The sequence below is a fragment of the Podarcis vaucheri genome (assembly GCF_965113315.1).
Source record: "Podarcis vaucheri genome assembly, chromosome: 3".
NCBI lineage: Eukaryota > Metazoa > Chordata > Lepidosauria > Squamata > Lacertidae > Podarcis > Podarcis vaucheri.
In genome coordinates this window covers 110,600,143-110,620,065 of record NC_138761.1, presented here as the reverse complement: position 1 = coordinate 110,620,065, position 19,923 = coordinate 110,600,143, and the positions used below count along the sequence as shown (strand labels likewise).

Sequence of the window (19,923 nt, the reverse complement as noted above, 5' to 3'; positions counted from 1 at the left end):
CCCTGCTCTATGGCTCTCTCTGCTGCTTTTCTCCTTTCATAGCCAGCGCTGAGCTGAAAACATGCAGATCAAATCCACTCTGACGTTCCTGCGAAACAAAATATTTTGCCCCAACACCCAGAAGGAAGTACAGGGCACCACAAATGCGATTAAGAGCAGGGCTTTTTTTCAGCCGGAACTCAGTTTTGGCACCTCACAGGTAGGTGCTATGGCCGTTATAAGAGAACAAGGGAGGTGTTTGTGGTGAGTTCCAGCACCTCTTTTTCTAGAAAAATAGCACAGATTACATGCTACCTGGGCTCCAAGAACTGGATGATATTATTATTATTATTATTATTATTATTATTATTATTATTATTATTCTGCCACTTTCCTCACAGTAGTGACCCAAAGTGACTTACAAACACAATACAGTGGTGCCTCGCAAGACGAAAAGAATCCGTTCCGCGAGTCTCTTCGTCTTGCGGTTTTTTTGTCTTGCGAAGCAAGCCCATTAGCGGATTAGCGCTATTAGCGGCTTAGCGGGCTTAGCAGATCAGCTGATAAGCGGTTTAGCGGCTTAGCGGATCAGCTGATAAGCGGCTTAGTAGATCAGCTGTTAAGCGGCTTAGCGGATCAGCTGATAAGCAGCTTAGCGGCTTGGGAAAGGGGGGGGGACCGCAGGAACTCGCAAGACATTTTTGTCTTGCGAAGCAAGCCCATAGGAAATTCGTTTTGCGAAGCACCTCCAAAACGGAAAACCCTTTCGTCTAGCGGGTTTTCCGTCTTGCGAGGCATTCGTCTTGCGGGGCACAACTGTATAAACATTCAAACCAATTATGGCAAACACAACAAATAAAACTATTATCGGATATCATCCAAGCCCCTCTTTGCCAGCCCTCCAAATTGTGAGCTGAGGGAGCTTCACCACCATCACCAATCCCTACTGTCTAGCATTGGGAAGGGTAAAACCTATGGGGCCCAAATGATGCCCCCCACTTTGAAAGGGTTGGGGAAAAGGGGTCTATTAGGCAGCAACCTATCACCCTGCTTGAGGGTGCTCACTGTGGCAGCCTGTTCTCTTTCCTCACCACTTGCTCATTGTGGCCAGATTCAAACATCAGGTAGCCAAGTAAATAAGCAATGAGACTAGAGAGCAAGGAAGTAGAAAAACACGCAAAGTGCACACTTGGGCAATCATGGGAGGCATTTTTTAAAAAAACTTATTAGCCAACACTAAATGGGCATTTCCCCAGTTCTTATTCGCCACTTTACTGCTAGAAGAACCAGACATAAATATCAAAAAGATGTCTTTTTGTACAAGTTATATATACCTGTTTTTAAAAAGCTGCCTTGATTCTGGTTTGTGTGGTGGGCAGTCTTACTCTTAAACCAGCTCGGGCAGTGAATACCAACAAAATTTTGACCTATTTTGGGGGCCCATCTGAAACTCCTGCAAAGCATCTTTGCTATTTTGCCTCCAGTACCCACAGCTGCCAGTCTTGGTGACTCACCCAAAAGTCTCACCCGATGACCAATAACTGAGGAATTCCTGCCTTTAATAAAAAAAAAAGGATATCTGGCAACCCAGTCTACCCTGGCATAAATTGTTACTACATTTTGTTCTCTCACACCCTGTTTGGAATTCCAGGGACAAAAATGTCCTCGCTCGTTCTCCGGTGATGCATTCTGACACACAAATGGCAGATGAGTGAGTGGGCGTTCTGTTCTGGAATGCCAAGTCTCCATTTTAATCCCAGGAATTGGGACAGTATGGAGCCCTTATATGTGCTGATTCAGTGACTTTAGTCTGTGGAAGTTGCACACCACGCAGAGCTTGTTCCAAGTTTGTAAGGAGTCGTTCCTTTAGTGTGTGCTGTGGAGCTCCCTACCTGTTGACATTAGGCAGACACTATCCCTGTACATGGGACACGGGTGGCGCTGTGGTGTAAACCACTGAGCCTTGGACTTGCTGATTGGAAGGTTGGCGGTTCGAATCCTGCCAACCTAGTCAAAGTGCAAATAGATAAATAGGTACCGCTCCGGCAGGAAGGTAAATGGCGTTTCCGTGCGCTGCTCTGGTTTCACCAGAAGCGGCTTAGTCAATGACAGCGCATCCGCTTTCAAGCCCTGTTCTTTAAGGAGATGCAGGCTGATTTTTTTTTAAAAGGTATACACTGTCACTACTATGCCTTTGAAGCAAATAAAAGTACAGTGGAACCTTGGTTGTTGAATGCTTTGGAAGTTGAACGTTTCGGCTTTCAAACGCCAGCAGCCCAGAAGTGAATGCTTCCGTTTTCAAACGTGCCTCAGAAGTCGAACGGCTTCCAAGGCGTGTTTCCCCATTTTTTCAATGGATTTTGCTGACCGGCAATTGTGCCTCAGTTGTCAAAGGTTTTGGAAGTCGAACGGTCTTCTGGAATGGATTACATTTGACAACCGAGGTTCCACTATATTACGTTGCAGGTTTTGACTGATACCTTCAGGTCTCTTAGGAATGCAAGTGTTTTTCTGCATCTACAAAGAATAAAACTATACATATTTTTATCTAGTCCTTCAGAATGGGCACATGCTCCTCAGCAGTCCTTCACCTCTCCAGCATGAATTCCTCCCCCTGCCTCCCTTCTAACACTCAACTATGATTTATTATGGTACCTTCATCAAAGGAACCATGGTTATCACTGACTTAGAGCTTGATGGAAGAGTCTGAAGTGTGTCTGCATGTCCTGGTTAAGAGGGACCTAGTTAGCGCAACCTCATTTAAGGCTGATGATGGAATAGAGGAGAATTTGTCAACAGAGCAGGAAACAGGAGGAGCCATTCCTGAGGTTTGCTGGTGGTTTGCAATCCTAGTTTATAACTGTTGTTCAGCATGCCTGACTTCTTCCTAATGAGCAATATCTGCTTACCTAAAGCTTCGTTGGTTCTAATAAGAATTTGCCCTTTATTTCCAAGGAGCAAAAGAGTTCTGGGGAGGAATGGTTTAAACATAATGCTTGCTCAGGGGGAAACCATTGCAGTGTGATATGACTTGTGAACCACAGCAGGGTTCTAGTAGGTCTGGAGAGAAATTTGATTCAGTTTTCATTTCTAGGTGAAGTTACCTAATTTGCACTTTGTGAAACAATATGCAAACCAAAACGCACCCGTCCTTGGAAATATGCACTTCTCTGAATTTAGCAATGCAGTTCTCCAACCAAAGGAATGGGACTTCTTTGCTGAATCTAATGGATACTAGAACTTCTGTTCCTGTTGCTGCAACCAGATTAGCCTTAGTCTACTACCTCCTTAACTTCACCATTATCCTTCTCAGATGTATTGAGCCAAGACCCATTAGTCTCTGAGATCTCGCTTACTTTCTACTGTAGGAAACCATTCAGGCCAGGCCACTGAGACGTCCTTCACCCAAGGCCACCTGGCTCACCAGGGCAGAAGAGTCAGAGGCATGCCAGTTTCCATGAAACACAAAGGAACGATCTCGCCTACGCTTCCTTGTGTTTTCCATTAAGACAATGGGTTGCAAACATTTGAAATTCATCAGCTGAGACGTGCTTTGGAGGTCTGTTCCTTGAGGTATTTAGAGCAGGCTCTAATGATGTAAAATATTTATTACGTGCCTGAAGCATCTAGGCATGTACAAGATCTTTTTTATAAAAGAGGTCCTGTCCTCTGATGCCAAAATCTAGCTGTTGCGCACTCCTGTGCATTTTCTCAGTGCCTTATAGCAGACATAGTTGTTTGTGGTGAAGATCCGCCAGCTGAATGTACAATCACTGTATCCATATCTACAGACAAAATCAGCTATAAGAAGCACTGTGAGCTGAATGGGGAATTGACTATTCATCCTCCCGGTACCTTTTCTTCAGTAACTTCTGAAGCTACTCTTAGTTATGGCCATATTATATAAACCTGTGGCTTTTGAGCTGCATGCAGGAGAACCTGGAGGTTCCTTGGAAGCTCGCCAAGGGATCCTTAAACTTTAAGGCTTAAAGTCAGCTTGCTTGCCACTGCCCATCCATCCATACTATATAGGGCAGCGAGCTCCCTGTTAACTTGGGCGATGGCAGGTGCTTCCAGGATCTTCTCCAGTAGATGAGTTCTGCAGACTATTTGGTGACGCAAAAGGAATTCTACAAAGGTACGATGTCTTAAAACTTCTGATCTAAGTCGTGCCATGATGCCGTTCTGTTACAAGAACAAGCGGACTGCTTCTTTGGAACAAGGGCACAAAGATCTGCCAAGCAATGCAGGAATGTCATGATTAATTCTAAAAACGTCTCTCTAGCACAAACATGCCAGTGATGCTTAAAAGAAGAAGAAGAAGTATTGGACTAAGAAGTCAGAAAATGACAGCCCAACTTCAATTTCAGGTATAAACATCTCAGAAACAGCAGATGACTAATAACACTTTTTGGAAGTTTATTCTACCCTACTGGCAGTTTTGTGCAATACTGATGGGTAATTTTTCATTTATGCATAACTACATGCAGACTATCTTCTGGTAACATTTAAAGTTGTTGTTTTGTGGGTTTTGGCATTTTGTAAAATAGGGTCTAAGCACATTATATTTTAAAACAAAGAGCACTTTTGTTTTTTAAGACTGTTTGCCGGGGCCTCTTCCTGTTCTTCTTTCCCTGTATATATCCAGCTTTCATTTCACAAAGGCTAAGGCTGCAATGATACACTTCCAAGGAAGAAACAATTTGCAAGAGATTAAGGAAAGTATTTCAACCCTGCAGGTAGATAAGTTGTATCTTAGAGAATAGCAAGTCATGTTCTCAATTCGCATCCTTTCCTTAGTAATTAGCCCTCCCTGGAATGAAGCCACAATAGGTTACTTTCAGTTTTTAGTATTAACAGCATTGAACAAAATTGCTATTATATGTAGCTGTTTAATTTTTAGAGTAGTAGCATGTGAAAATTAATGGCACATCCACCCAGTATGTAAGTTCCCCTGTGTAGATTTTGTTGAGAACAACATTAGAATAGAAAATGTTTCTTACGAACCTCAAGAGTGGAATCCATGGGCGGAATTGTGTGGAGTATGTGTGCAGAGAACACATGTTTTAATGGTTTTATTGTATATCACCTTGATATATTTTATGAGCTGGTGGTTTAGAAATATTCTTAAAAATAATCAAGCTCTTTCCTCTTTTTCATATTGAGTTGCCTGGAAGCAAATACTGGAGCTGACTCAAAACCCAGGGGGTGTTTTGGGTATTTCCTGTTTGTGGGTTTCACCTGCTGTAAACCTGCAGCTATTTTGCATGTGCTGAAGAATTAGAAGATTACTTCCTTTCCTGGAGTTCTTTCATGTGCCAGCTAAGCCAAGCATGCCTTGCTCAAACTCATGTCTACGGATATCATTGCATGTTGCTTCACAAAACTCTCTTCCTCCCAACAAAATATGAACCAGCTAGATCAATGGACATCCCATATTGTTTTACTTGGAGATGCTTTTAAAGCTATTTGGGCTGCATGAATGTGAAAGGCCTGTGCAAATTTTGTTTAGACATTACATGTATTATTTGCTACTGGTATCAATGCTTAACTCTTAGGATGGCATTTGAATACTGTAACGATAGATGAAGATTTGGAGGGGATCTGTGTTTGAGCTCTGTCTTCCTACCGAAGAAACAACCCCCACCCCACTTGTATTTGTTTACTCCTGTCTTAGCGGGAGAGGTTTTGAGAGGGCTCCTACAGTATGTGCTGCACATATTAATTACAATTCACTTCTGTTCTGGAGCCAAGGTATCCGTATACAGTATCCTCTCTGAGAACTACATTTGGCTCTGACTGGGAAAGTATTGCACTTTTACTAGTGCAAGCAGCACATTGCTTCAAGGGCATCACAGTATCACAAGTCCTTTTTAGATTGGAACCCACTTATAAAACTGAATCGTGAATTGTGCAGCCCACTCTCTTTCTCGCGCTTGTTCACCACTCCTGCCACTAGACTGCCCCCCCCCCTGCAGGTTAGGGATATACACTTTTAAAAATATTTATACTTTATTAAGGTGATTTCAGTTAAAAGAAATAAAGTGATACAGGGGGGAAAGAAGGAAAAGTGAGAAGAGGAAAAAACACACAACGATACATATAAAAATGAAAATATATCAAAAAAGCAATATACGATATTCCCATATATTATTGTATAAATTGGTATAGTGTTACTGTCCTAGTAAATGCTTATGTAAATGTAAATGCTAATAGCCTAATAGGTTAGGGATTTGAGCTTGTGGACAATCATCTTTCTCCTGGGAGAAAATTAGCTTGTCCAGTTTATGTGATTTTTAGAACAAGGCTCCCATTTCTATTGAGCAAGTCAGTCTAGCCGTAGGAGATCTAGGGCTTAATTGGCTGTCTATGTACCAGTTCCAATGTCTATTGTATGATCCTGCTGTTGAGGCACAAACTACTACAAACTAAATTTGAAGGAATTCTATGAAATTTGGTTCATCGGGGCAGAAGAGTAGTATCTTATTCTTTATAAGTAGTATCTTATTCTTTATAAGGTGGTGCTCTCTCGGGACTTTTTGGCTGGTTTTCTTCTCAAGCTTTTCTTCCCAAAGGTAGCACAAGACATCATACTATTGTGTGTTTCTCATTTGTCTCGGGCACTCTTAAGTGTGGTGCCTTCCGTACCATTTACTGGACTCAAATGCACTTGTCTACAGGGCAGCAAAGCTACGCCCACCTCACCTGGAAATGCTACACCTGTCTTCACTCTTACATCATGGCAATGTAATATCTCCATTGCTCTTCCATCTCCCCCCACATCCCGCTTTGCATAGCATCCAGCTTATGGAAGAGCTCTGGAGAAGATGAATGCTTGCTCACTTACCTTGCGCCATTTTAGTTGGGCCTCATGGAGGCATTGCCCGACCGTGATTTTTAGATAATTATTTTTCCCAAGTGAACCAGCACAGCTGCCTACACCCATGGTGCTAATGGAGGTGAGTAGGACCCTCTTCCTGTTTTTCTTGGCTTTCCTGTTCCTGCATGTGCCTCTTCCATGGCCCTTGAAGCATGTTATAGCCCCCATTTTTAACATTGCTGTAGCATCTGCAAATGCTAAAATAGCTCCGTAACAAGGATGGATTAAATTTCCCATAGTGAATGGAGATTTAGGTACTGGCAGCATAATGTGTAACTGATCTTAGGCTTTATTTGAACCAAGTAGCCTTCAAAACATCCACTACTCAAGACTGGAAACAAAATAGTTTTAATAGAGATGTGGATTCCCCCCCGCCCCCGCCCCCTGCATTTATTCTTTTTTAGTTCAAATAGATAAGTTGCAATGAAGCATTCATTTTGGGGGGAGGGAGAAATCTTTTTCTGAAGTGGGTAGATTTATGGGAACCTATCTATGGTGTAGAACCCAGCAAGAAGTATTGCCATTTTGCTACATTCCTAATGTTTGGGGCAATCAAGTTTAAATATATATAATTTTCAGAGCGTAAAACATGTGAAGTTATAGCCTAGCTAAAATATAATTCAGTTAGTCAGTTAAACAATGATATATCATCAAAGAGCTTTGAACTATGGCCAGAGTGTACCAAGCATTTAAAAAACTGGTAACCACAGAGATATTTCTATAAGGAATGTTCACCTCATGGGGATTCTTTAAAGGTGCTTCATGTTGTTAGTTTCTTTCTTTCTCTTTTTTACAAAGTTATAGCTCTGCTTTATTGTACATGATGTCCTATAAAGAAGATCTATGTCTGCGATACCTCTTTGAAAGAGGACCACGGTGCTATCCGTTTAAAAGAGAACGCAGTCAAGCAGTAAATTTAGGGGGCCATCTCTTTTCATATTGACTGTATCTGAGCCAGCAGTGGGTCTTTGATGTTGTAACAATAGCGCATAGGCCGAGAGGAGTATTAGGGCTTGAACAATGTCGAAATGAAGCTGCATTCATTAGTTTCAAAGAGAGAGGCTTCTAATGTGTAGCAGAACTTTATTTCTGCATGCTTCCTTGCTTTTTGCAGGAAGAGATTGTGCGGCATCTGTCATATAGTTTTTGTACAATTTCAGCCTGGAGTCTCTTGCGCTTATCATTTTTTAATTATAAACCAGGTGCTGTGGAAACTTGCATTGTACACTAGGTGCTTTACTAGTTACATAAAGGCAGAAAGACATTTCTTTCACCCCACGGGCCTCTCAAACCCACCAGCTTAGGCTACATAGCATAGAAGAAAACACTAACCGGTTCAGATAGTTTAGTGTCAGCAACATTTGAGAACTAGGCATGTTATTAGTTTCACAGTCCAGCTAATTCTAGGCCTTAAATAGTCAGATGCTTATTAAAGACAATGTTGTTTTGATTTCAGAAATTATTCTGAATAACCATTAGCATTCCTGGTAGTTCCCACACTTTACTTATTCCAGACTTGAAACAAAACAAAAAAAATCCTTCCAGTAGCACCTTAGAGATCAACTAAGTTTGTCATTGGTATGAGCTTTCGTGTGCATGCACACTTCTTCAGATGCACTGAAACAGAAGTCACCAGACCCTTATATATAGTGAGAGGGTGGGGAGGGGTATTACTCAGAAGGGTGGTGGGAGTGGGTGATTGGCAGATAGGTGTGGTAAACCTGTTGACGACTGTTAACGACTGCAATTGGTCTTACAGGAAAAAGCAAGGGGTGTGATGGCTAAAAATAGCTTTATCATGTATAATGAGATAAGAATTCAATGTCTCTATTCAGACCAGGTCTCTCCATGGTTCTAAGTTTGGTAATAAGTTGCAATACAGCAACTTCTCTTTCCAGTCTATTTCTGAAATTCTTTTGTAATAAGACAGCTACTTTGAGATCTTGTATAGAATGTCCTGGGAGACTGAAGTGTTCTCCTACTGGTTTCTCTGTCTCATGATTCCTGAGGTCAGATTTATGTCCATTTATCCTTTGGCATAGGGTATTCCAGACTGTATCATTCAAAACACTAAACGATTCTCATTCTACGTAACAAGGGTGCTTGCAGCATAAACTGGGTGTCTGGAGCAGCAACCACTAAGATGGAAGCATGCTTTTTGTGGGCACACCTGGAGGGAACATATCCCAGGAAGGCCCAACGAATGTACCGTATTTTTCGCTCTATAACACGCACCAGACCATAACACGCACATAGTTTTTAGAGGAGGAAAACAAGGGAAAAAAATATTCTAAACGAAACAGTGGATGTATGATTTTTGTGGTTCATGCTGTGGCCACAGACATGTGATCTGACAGTGAGTTTGGAGTAGACCAATGCAAAAATCCTGAGGATCCATGTGGATCCATGCTTTGTAACCATGGAGGCGGGAAGGAAGGGGAACCATGGATCCTCTGCTCACGACTGCAGCAGATCCCCCCCGCCACCCGCAGGCATTCGCTCCATAACACGCACAGACATTTCTCCTTACTTTCTAGGAGGAAAAAAGTGAGTGTTATGGTGCAAAAAATACGGTACTTTCAGCACCTTTGTCACATAAAGTGAAAACCAACTTGCAGTTGACAACATATGATTGACATACAGCAACCAGAGAAGAATTTGGGGCTTTGAATGCTCACATCTCCTTTTGAGCATTACCAAGCCCACAAAGATTGTTTCTGAGTTGAACTCTGGCAAATGCCATCGACACTTTCACAAATGAAGGAAAGAGACCACAGGTGCAATTCCCTTGACACCCAGGGCATTTGCTTCTATAAACAAGAGCCCCAAACGTCTTTTGTTTAAATAGATTGCCTCTCCCCAGATGCCCTTGCTTTTTCAAATATAACACCCTTCTGTTACAGTCAGAAGTTAAAGCCCCAGGAGGATGCAGTGGGCAGGCGTCATATTTGAAAAGGCAAGGTTCATCCTGGGAGAGGCAATCTGTTTAAGCACAAGATGCTTTTTGGTCTCTGAATCTCTGGTGAAATCCTTGTTCCTTGTGAGCCATGTTGACAAAATGCTTTCAAGACACTAAGGGAAACACCATTTGACAGGCGATGGATACACAAATATATTTAGCAAGGAGATGGTGAATGATTTTGGGGAGTGGGCAGGAGGAGAGGCAAAGAGCAGAGAGCAGCTGCCTGCTGGAAACTACAGACAGCTCTGAGAACCTACATGCTTTCAAAGCTGCAGGGTTTTTCTACCATGTTGCAAGAATTGAAGACCCACTTGAAGTCAACCTGAAAAGGAGACTATCTAGATATAGCAGTTAACAACTCGCTGCAGACCTCAGTGTGGAGTAGTGGCTAGAGTCTCAGACTAGGACCTGTGACATCCAGGTTGAAAATCTTATTTAGGGCCTTTCTACACTTTCCGTTTTTATAGCATAATGATTGCTGAGGTGTTTTTTTTTTTGACACATTGCTGCATGACGTCAGCTTGCATATTCCAGCTAGTATTCCAGATTAATGTACTTGGAAATCTGCTGCTTCTTATACCGTAAGGAATCCAACTTGGTGAAAGATCCGGAATGGATACTCAATATTTTTAGTTGTGTGGCATGGGGGACAAGCACTGTCCCGTTCTTTGTGTGAAGGGTGGTGGGGGTCAACGACAATAGTTTGGAAGATGTTTGTTTCGTGCAGCTTCCCTTGGACCACTGTGGGCTGTCGGTTGTAGCAGATAGAGATGATGGTACTGAGTCAACATCTGATCCATGACAACAATCATTAGCTGCAGACAAAATTTTGCCACAAAAACCAGGTTTGCAAGAAGCGTACTTCCTCTTCCAATTTCCTATACAGTGGTACCTTGGGTTGCATACGCTTCAGGTTACAGACTCCGCTAACCCAGAAATAGTGCTTCAGGTTAAGAACTTTGCTTCTGGATGAGAACAGAAATTGGGCTCCGGCGGCACGACAGCAGCAGGAGGCCCCATTAGCTAAGGTTAAGAACAGTTTCAGGTTAAGAACGGACCTCCAGAACGAATTAAGTACTTAGCCTGAGGTACCACTGTACTTCCACAAGGTCAATATTCTGGGGTACTAGGCATTAAAAATAAATAAATTAAAAAGGGCTGACCCCCTCAGCATGCTGATATTTAATGGCTAGAGGAACACAAGGACACTCTAGGAGTGTGAATGTAACCACTGAACTTTTCTCAGTTTGGGCAAAGCTCATTATGACCATGGAAAGGAAAACCCTGCACTCTCTTAACATTTGTATCAGCTACAAAGTCAAGTCTTTAAAACATCGAATCAAACAGTGACTATTCCACTATAAATGGTCAGCGTGAAAAGCCCCTGAGCTGTGATGTTCATTGGGTAATCAATTACTATCTTGCAGCCCAAGCTACCTGACAAAGCTGTTGTGATGATAAAATGAGGGGGAATCGCGTGGCTTAAAAGTGAATGTGCAAAACGTTTGTGCATGCGGCTAAACTCACGACTGCTTTGCTCATCTCCTGCTCCTACAGGGAGCTAACCCATAGTTTGGCTTAGGGTTCCCCCAGGCAAATGGCAAGCGGCAATCCAGGAGCAAACCATTGTTAGAGTGGGGAAGAAGCAAAGTGAACACCATTTTTGCCACACCTTTAAAGTATAGTTATTAAGCATAACTGTGACATGTAAACCAACCCACTGTATTCTGCGAACTCTTGTTCATCTTTCTTCTTTGCTGTGTCTAATCTTGATGTTTGCTTCTTGCCCTCAGGATGCCCTCCACACAGATGGTTTTCCATCACCTGAAGCCAGCTTTACACTCAACCCTGAGGACAGACGGGATTATCCTGACCACCATGTAGCGCACAAATCGTTCACCAAGCAGCGATTCAGGCAAGAGAATGGGCATACAGCTTTGCAAAGAGATGGGCCCAGGCCATTCCTTCTGGATCTCCCAAACTTTCCTGACCTCTCAAAAGCAGACATCAATGGGCAAAACCCAAACATCCAGGTAAAAAACTCTTCTTTCCTATTTAGGCTCTTACTTGAATCATGGAATAAACAGCGTCTAACAAAGGTACAATTTCATTCACGAAACCTACAAGCCACATGGAAAACAAGAAATGTAAGAAAGGAGTTTTTCCTCCCCCAGGTTTCCATTTGCCATACAGCTAAGGTGGTTGGTGAATGGATTGATTGATCTGTTCAAATAGATGGATTATTCTATTCAAAAGGTATATTGTTGGTGTCAATATGATAAAACATATTATCAACATAAAGCAAAATACCTACAGACCAATTTCTTAGCAAACCCTGAAACAAAGGTCATGCATTGAAAGTTAAAGTAAATGTGGAGATGTCTGGCACAAGTTCTTTGGAACTTTATTCATCTGACTGAAGATGTTTTGCTGCAATTAAACAGTAAAAGTGTGGTGCTGAAACACTCACATAGCTTCTTTGAAATAGTTTGGACCTGCTTTGCCTAGAATATTGTATAAGAGGGCTGGTTCAAATGTTGAAATGAGCCCAGAAAACAAAACCTTGTAGATAAACATTAGCTAGAATGGAAATAAACCACTGAACTGTGGAACAGGGACAAAACACATAACTTGAAACAAACACTAGACTTCGAGCAAGTTCCTCCAAAATTATCAGCCAGAACATTTGCAATATTTTAGAGCAGAATTGTTTGCCTGAAAATGGCACATTGCTTTGTATATGTCACTGGTTTAATGTCAGAATCTGCTATGAGTTGCACCCAATGTTAGTTCTATCCATTGAGTGGACCTACTGAAATTAAATAAAAAACGAGTAACTTGCATATATTAATTTCAGTGGGTATACTCTGAGGAGAACAATAACGAACATGGGGTACAACTATATACAGAAGATTTTCAGGTAGACATGTATAACTTATTCTACTGTTCCCCCCACATGTACACTTAAAAATAAACACTTCCTTGGGCTTTCTTACAATAAAGGTAGGTAAGTTGTTTTTTAAATGTTTGCAATACAAGACAGCAGTCGGTCACTGACAATAGCCTTGCACAAAATTTCGAGACTTGTTCTACCTGGTGCCAGTTGAAATGAATACAGTGTCTGTCTGTTTACTCATTATTTGGCTCAATCTTTCCCAGAAATGAAATATTTTTATTCAGCCCCTTTTCCATTTGTGCTATTGTTTCAGTATTAGCAAGACAAGGAGACATTTGAAAAGGGTAACCCAAGCAGCTGTTACTTTTGTGCTACGGATGCTTTTTTAAACGCCGTTGCCAAATCAGCAGCCAAATGCACCACTGCACTCAAGTAAACGAATTCACAGGAAGTCCTTGAAAATGAGGTGCTTTTTTTAAAAAGCCAGTAACATATTTCCTTGGGGATCAGAGATTTTCTTCGTTCTTGGTGAAAAGCTCTTTTGTTGATCGCCCATTGATTTGACACATGCCAGCTCATGCAGTCATGCCAGCAGTGCAAGGCTATTCAGGGTGCAACAGCTTCACTTTCTTTTCCTTCGAAACAAAGTGAAGTCATGTGTCGAGCCAATAATTTGGCTGCCAAATTTTTTTTCTGTGTGATGTTCTTTTTTTCCCCCTTTCGGTTTCCCAGCCTATTTAAATGTGTACCAACTGTGAGGAGCTCCTGGGCTTGGATTCCGATACCTCGCTGCTTCTGTTTTTGTGAACTCTCCTCTTCCTCCAGTTTTTAAGTCACCGTTTCTCACATTTCCAGAGCACGTTAATTCTATGTGGCATAAACAAGAACAAAGTGTCCTGTGGCACCTCTGTCCTTCTTTGAACCTTTGCTCTCTGCCTCTTCTCCTCTTTAAAAGGAAACCCAAACAAAAAAGTCAATATTGGTGATGCTAGTAGTACAAACCTCCCTAGGCCTAATCTACTTCTTCCACTAACTGAGGACCAGTCTGACAGAAGACAGCAGACATCCTTTCTGTTTGTTGCATGCATACACACACACACACACACACACACACACACACACACACACAGTGGTACCTCGGAAGTTGAACAGAATCCATTCCAGAAACCAAGGCGCAGCTTTCAATTGGCTGCAGGAAGCTTCTGCAGCCAATTGGAAGCCATGGAAGTCACCTCGGACGTTCGGGTTCCAAAGAACGTTCGCAAACCGGAAAACTCACTTCCAGGTTTGCGGCGTTCGGGAACCAAAACATTTGACTTGCAAGGCCTTCGGGATCCAAGGTACGACTGTATATGGATTCCTTTCCCCCTCCCTTGCAAGTTCCAGATGGCACTTGCCTTTTCTCTTGGCTTGACAAAATCTTTCACTGGCATGTCAACATATTTTTCTTTCTTTCTTGGATTGGTGTTTGGGACAGAGCTGTAGAGACCTGAATTCTTATTTGCCTGCTGTCTCGAATTCTCCAGGTGACTATAGAAGTTGTTGATGGGCCAGACTCTGAACCAGAGAAGGATCTCCGAAAGGAAGGCAGCAAACCCAGCTGGCCTGTCCCATCACCAGACTGGAGGAACTGGTGGCAGAGATCAGCACCCACGGTCACCCGCATGAGTAGCGGGGACCAGGATTACAAGTATGACAGCACAACCGAAGACAGCAACTTCCTGAACCCCGTTGGTGGCGGGTGGGAAAGTCACGCACCTAGTCACCGGACATTTGACTCAAAGGCACAGCCAGAGTATGGTGAGTGAGCCTTCTGAATCCCTTGTTTGTAGCACCTCAGGTTGGTAGCAGTGCTCTGCAGGTGAGGAACCATCAGCAGTGGAAACGTGAGGTGGGGCAGAGCCACAGGGGGCAGAAGTAGGTGCTTCCGACCCCAGCATTCCTGCTTCTTACCTGGACTTGGTTGGGGGAGGGTGGCATGAGGTAGGGAGCACGCAGGGGCACCGGTGGGACCAGTCTTGTGCATCTGCACATTTCGCCACCACCCGGTGCTGCACTAACAGGGAAGCAGGTGTTGGGAGGGCACCCACCACTACGGAGAGTGACTGGGCACCAAAGATAATAAGAGGGAAGAGAGGGTCAGGGGCACAGGTGAGAGAGAAAAGGAATTGTGTTTCAGTTATTTCAGATTAACTGATTCCCTGAGGTTTAGATAATATATACTATGCACTGATACCGATCTTCTCTGACTATCGTGTAGCCAAAGCACACCCACTTACACAGGAGAGGGAAGTATCAGCCGGCTCGAGGGAACCCCAGAATTTGCAGAAGCACACATAAACTTTGTGGGGAGGGGAGGGGAAGCCAAATCAGCTCACTAAGGTCTGAGCATGTTCAGTGAGCATGGAATGGAAAACTGGGGAGGGAAGCGATAGGATAGAGTATCCCAAGAAAAGGCAATGCTGACTCGCATTGTGAACAGCAGCAAATGTTTTGTTGAAGACACCACTTAATATCTGAGCCAGTCCTCAGATAGCCACACGTATTGTTTTTTTGCCATTTCTACTTTTATAATCAAACATTTACTTGTTTACCAGCTAGTTCTCTCCTTTTTTTTCCTTGTTCCTCCCTTGCAGATTACATAGATGGGGAAGGAGACTGGAGCCCCTGGTCTATTTGTAGTATAACCTGTGGCAACGGCAATCAGAAGCGCACCAGAACCTGTGGCTATGCCTGCACAGCCACCGAATCAAGGACATGTGACAGGCCCAACTGTCCAGGTTAGGCTCCGCTTAATTGCTTTGACCTGAACGGCACAACTGCTTGCAACCCTTCACTGGTAAAAAGTACCATATTAAAATAATAGTAGGAGATGCTTCCCCATATCTGAAATTATCAGCTTTGTTGTGCCTTCAAGGCAGAGCCAGATGCTTTTCCTTTCTAAAGGGCCTTCAGGAGCACTGCTCATGCTGTGTGCCTCAGATTTCAACAGAGCCTACAGAGATGTAGGCAAGAGAGACCTGCATTTCTTGCGAGGTGCACTAGATGGGGTACTATAGGAAATAAGAGTATCCTGCCTTCTGAAGTTCTAATTGCATTTACCATTATTGTATTGCTTAAAAAGATAAGTGCTAAGAGAATTAAGATGCATTGGTGTTTTTGCAGTGACACCAGGTTTCAAAGCGTAGAGGAAGAGAGCAATATGCAAAATGAGATGATCAAGACAGCCATAGCAGTTCAAAGCCTAATGCCTTGGATGTGGTACCTTGGCTAAACTATGACTCTTGCACACACATCATTAGTGGGGTCAGGGAGGCCCTTCACTCAGATGTGAACATGCTGGTAACTATACTTTAGCTTAGGCAATGGAGCCCTCCCCTGATATTTCTCATTCAACCCTCCATCACGGCCTGTATTTAGATGCAAAAGTGCAACTAGAAAACACATTGAGATCTTCAGGGAATTCTTACTTGTGGAGAGAGCATTAGCACTATTTTTTTTAAAAGCATATTCATTAATCATACTACCATTATTATTTCATTGCTTTATTATTTCAAATAAATTGTCTCAGAGCAACATACAGATCCATAAAACTACAAACAGCATTAAAAACTATCAGTTAAAAACCAGATGCAAAATAAAACCCAAGATGCAATAAACACAAATTCAAACAATGCTATGAAAAGAAGAAATCATTCCCCTGACCTAAATGGTGAGCACCACAAAAAAGGCCAAATTCATACCAGAGTACAGTATGTTCCAGATTAATAACCCAATGCCTGGGCAACACGGAGTGTCTCAACCTGGCGCCTGACAGCTGGCACTGACGGCGCCATGTTTGTTTCCTTGGAAGGAGCATGACGACACAGTAGAAATTGCCCAAGGATTTTCCAGAGAGAATGAACCCTCACCCTCATTAGAACTCCACTGAGAATTTGGAAATGTCAAGGGCAAAAACTAAACTGCCGTGAGTTTTGCCTTCATGGTGGGTTCTTGGGTATCTTGCTCAACAAACTTTCCATAACTTGTAGGGAGGGTACGTGTCTGGAACAACGGCAAGGGAAAGCTCGTCTGAACAAATAACTGTGTCTTCAACTTACAAAGATAATTTGCTGATACTTCTCCAGAACTGTCGTGTGTGATGCTGACATGCCAATTTGAGGATGTGCGTTGCGGAATGCACATAGTTTTAGGCTACATAGAAAGTGGCATCTTTGCTTTATTTAAGGAATTTGTTCCCCTTGGTTGTTTTTTTATGGGATAGCAACCTTGATTTTTTGGTCTGCCCACCGCCCCCCATCTCCCCTTTCTGTTAACAGGAATAGAGGCGTAAAAATGGCAACCCTAAGTCAACCTCCTTAGACAGTGCAGTTTAAATTGACCAGCGCTAGACTCTGCATCTGTGTGATGCATGTTTGAGGGGGGGAAAGGCAAGGCTCGGTCTCAAAGGTGCTGCTAATATCTGCTTGGCATAGAGGCACCTAGCTCAACAGAGCAGCATCTTTCAGACAGAGGATTGCCTTTGTTGTCCAATTACATTTTCCAAACAATGTAAACTTTGTTTACAAGTTGCTTCCACCTGACCCAGCTGGAGCTGAAGGGTGTGTGTGGAATCAGGTGGCTCATTCTCTGCTTGTGTGGTTAGGTCATTTAAACATGGCCCCAGATAAGATGTTCCTGCACAGCTGGGAGAATATCTGCAGGCATTTTTTGTTGTTGTCGTCGTCATCGTTCCTCTCATGTTGGGGTGGTTTCTTAAGTTCTGGATTTATTAATAGCCCAAATATTTGCACCACCGTGTCTGTCAGCCACATTGTCTTCATCAGCCTGCAACACCAGTATGTAGTACATCCTGTTTTTTGTAAAAATAAAATAAAAATCTGCTTGCGTAGCAGTCGAAAACTCCTCTGCTCAGCACTCGTTTGCTGGCACTGCAAGCAGAAAATAATGAAAAACTGTCTTGCGACTTAAGTTTCCAGTCGCTGGCAGTTATAAGCGATTGCTGTGATGTTCAGAGAAACATAACCATTCAGAAGGTACTTAATGGCACCAGCGAGTAGTATCAGGTATTCATCTCAAGTCAATATTAAAATATTTGAGAGAGGGGATGGTGTCAGAGAGGGGTGGGAGGACATTTGTTTTGACCTTTGTATTAAAGTGCAAGACTGCTGAAGCTCAGAAGTACCGTAATTTTCATTCTCTTAGGTTCTTTCTCATTCTCTCTGATTCGAAAGCAAGAGTTTTAACCAATTTTAATATTGTCTTTTTATATTGCTGTTGTAACCTTCTCCTGGGACCTCATGGTGACAGATGGTTAAGAAATCCAATAAACTAAAAGTAACAGTGACGGCATGAATGTTTATAGGAACATAAGAAATCAGTGGGATACTAATGCAAGCCTAGTTTCTCTACTGCCTTGTATTATGTGCCGTTGCTGAAAAAATATATTTATATACCCTGCTTTCTTCAGGGATTGAAGACACCTTCAGGACAGCAGCAACAGAAGTGAGCTTGCTCGCAGGAAGCGAAGAATTCAATGCCACAAAGCTGTTTGAAGTCGGTAAGCAGATAGGAGCAGAGGGTTCTCTTCCTTCAGAGCTAGATGATGCAGGCAGACTTCAATCTGTGTGACAGTTTCCCCCTAGGACACTTCTGAGAAGGTGCTGTGAGGGAGCACTCAAATATTTCCCATCTTTGTAATGTGTGGGTTTTGACTGAGCCAGTTACACATTGTTCAGCAGCCATTCCCAGTGGGCTTTCTAAAGGAAAAACGTTGGACTAAACGTTTCTGCCTCCAGCTGTGCCACAGCCTTCTTGAATCATTGCAAATTCGTTATTCAAGGACAAAAGGCAAAAACTTGAATACTACAGCTGCACGTAATATGTTCTGGGTGACTGATTACGTTCAGGGTGACTCTGCAACCAACAGGTAGCACTCCAAAATCTGTCCATGCTGGCCAAGACATGGTTAATCCAGAGCATTGTTTATGGGATGCGAAAGCATTGCTTGGAGCAAGGCTGAGGATTTCTTAAAACTTGCACAAAGGTTTGACTCTGTTCTTTATTCCAGATGCAGACCCTTCATCATTCATGAGTGCTCTGCTAGTGTCATATCCTGATTTGCACAGATATCTTGCTGTCTCCCCACATATTACAAGTCTGGAATGTGAGCCACTTATGGCTTCAGTTATAAAGGAGCTGTTTCAATATCATCCGTTAAGATTATAGTTCCAGTGTCTCTGTGCAGCTGCATTCAAGAGGCCCTCACAGAGGCAGGGGGGGCTGTGCTCTGCCAAATTTTAACCCACATTTTATTTTTTAATCATAAGGGAACCTCATGAAAACTAGGTGCATGACAATGCACTCACTTCAGCTTTAGTGTAGCTAAAGAATGCACAGTATATTTTCAGAAGATTGATATTGATATATGGAAGGGCAAAAATACAGCACCCTTTGGTCAATGGATGGATGATACAACAACTCTTGCAACACGTGAATGGATTGCTTTCAGACAAAGATTATACATGGACAAATTTAAATGATATTTGGAACGTATTTATGAAAACCATAGTGACCCATGAGTTACCATATGCTTGAGAGAAACAATAAGTTTAATCCATCGACATATATACTATATAGTTTGGTAACATTAATTACCATATTTTTCGCTCTATAAGACGCACCAGACCACAAGACGCACCAAGTTTTTGGAGGAGGAAAACAAGGGGGGGGGGAAATATTCTAAATCTCAGAAGCCAGAACAGCAAAGGGGATCGCTGCGCAGTGAAAGCAGCAATCCCTCTTGCTGTTCTGGCTTCTGTGATAGCTGTGCAGCCTGCATTCGCTCCATAAGACGCACACACATTTCCCCTTACTTTTTAGGAGGGAAAAAGTGAGTCTTATAGAGCAAAAAAATACGGTATATGTTATGGTTATTTTGTTATTGCTGTTTTCCTCTGCTTTAAATATATATATATCAGTTTTCTTTTTCCCTTTTCTGTTCTTTTCTTTTCATATTTACTTTTACTCACTATAATCATCTTAATAATAATAATATATTTTCTTCTGACAAGATGCACACTCCATAGGAAAGGCTGACATATTGACATATCACATATTGACAGTGAAACTGGTACAATTCAAAGTGTTGGTTCTGACCTTTAAAGCCCTAAACGGCCCAGACACTGAAGTCCTCCTCTTCTGCTT

General features: G+C 42.5%; 1 protein-coding gene across 1 annotated transcript in view; it reads left to right on the top strand.

The window, feature by feature from the left end:
- The window catches only part of ISM1 (isthmin 1), a 31,153-nt gene that overhangs the window by 7,903 nt on the left and 3,327 nt on the right, over positions 1 to 19,923 (top strand). Inside the window, exons 2-5 of the mRNA XM_082215589.1 lie at positions 11,615 to 11,854; positions 14,244 to 14,517; positions 15,354 to 15,497; positions 18,188 to 18,277. Coding sequence (XP_082071715.1) covers positions 11,615 to 11,854; positions 14,244 to 14,517; positions 15,354 to 15,497; positions 18,188 to 18,277 — 748 coding nt within the window. The remainder of the gene's footprint in view (positions 1 to 11,614; positions 11,855 to 14,243; positions 14,518 to 15,353; positions 15,498 to 18,187; positions 18,278 to 19,923) is intronic.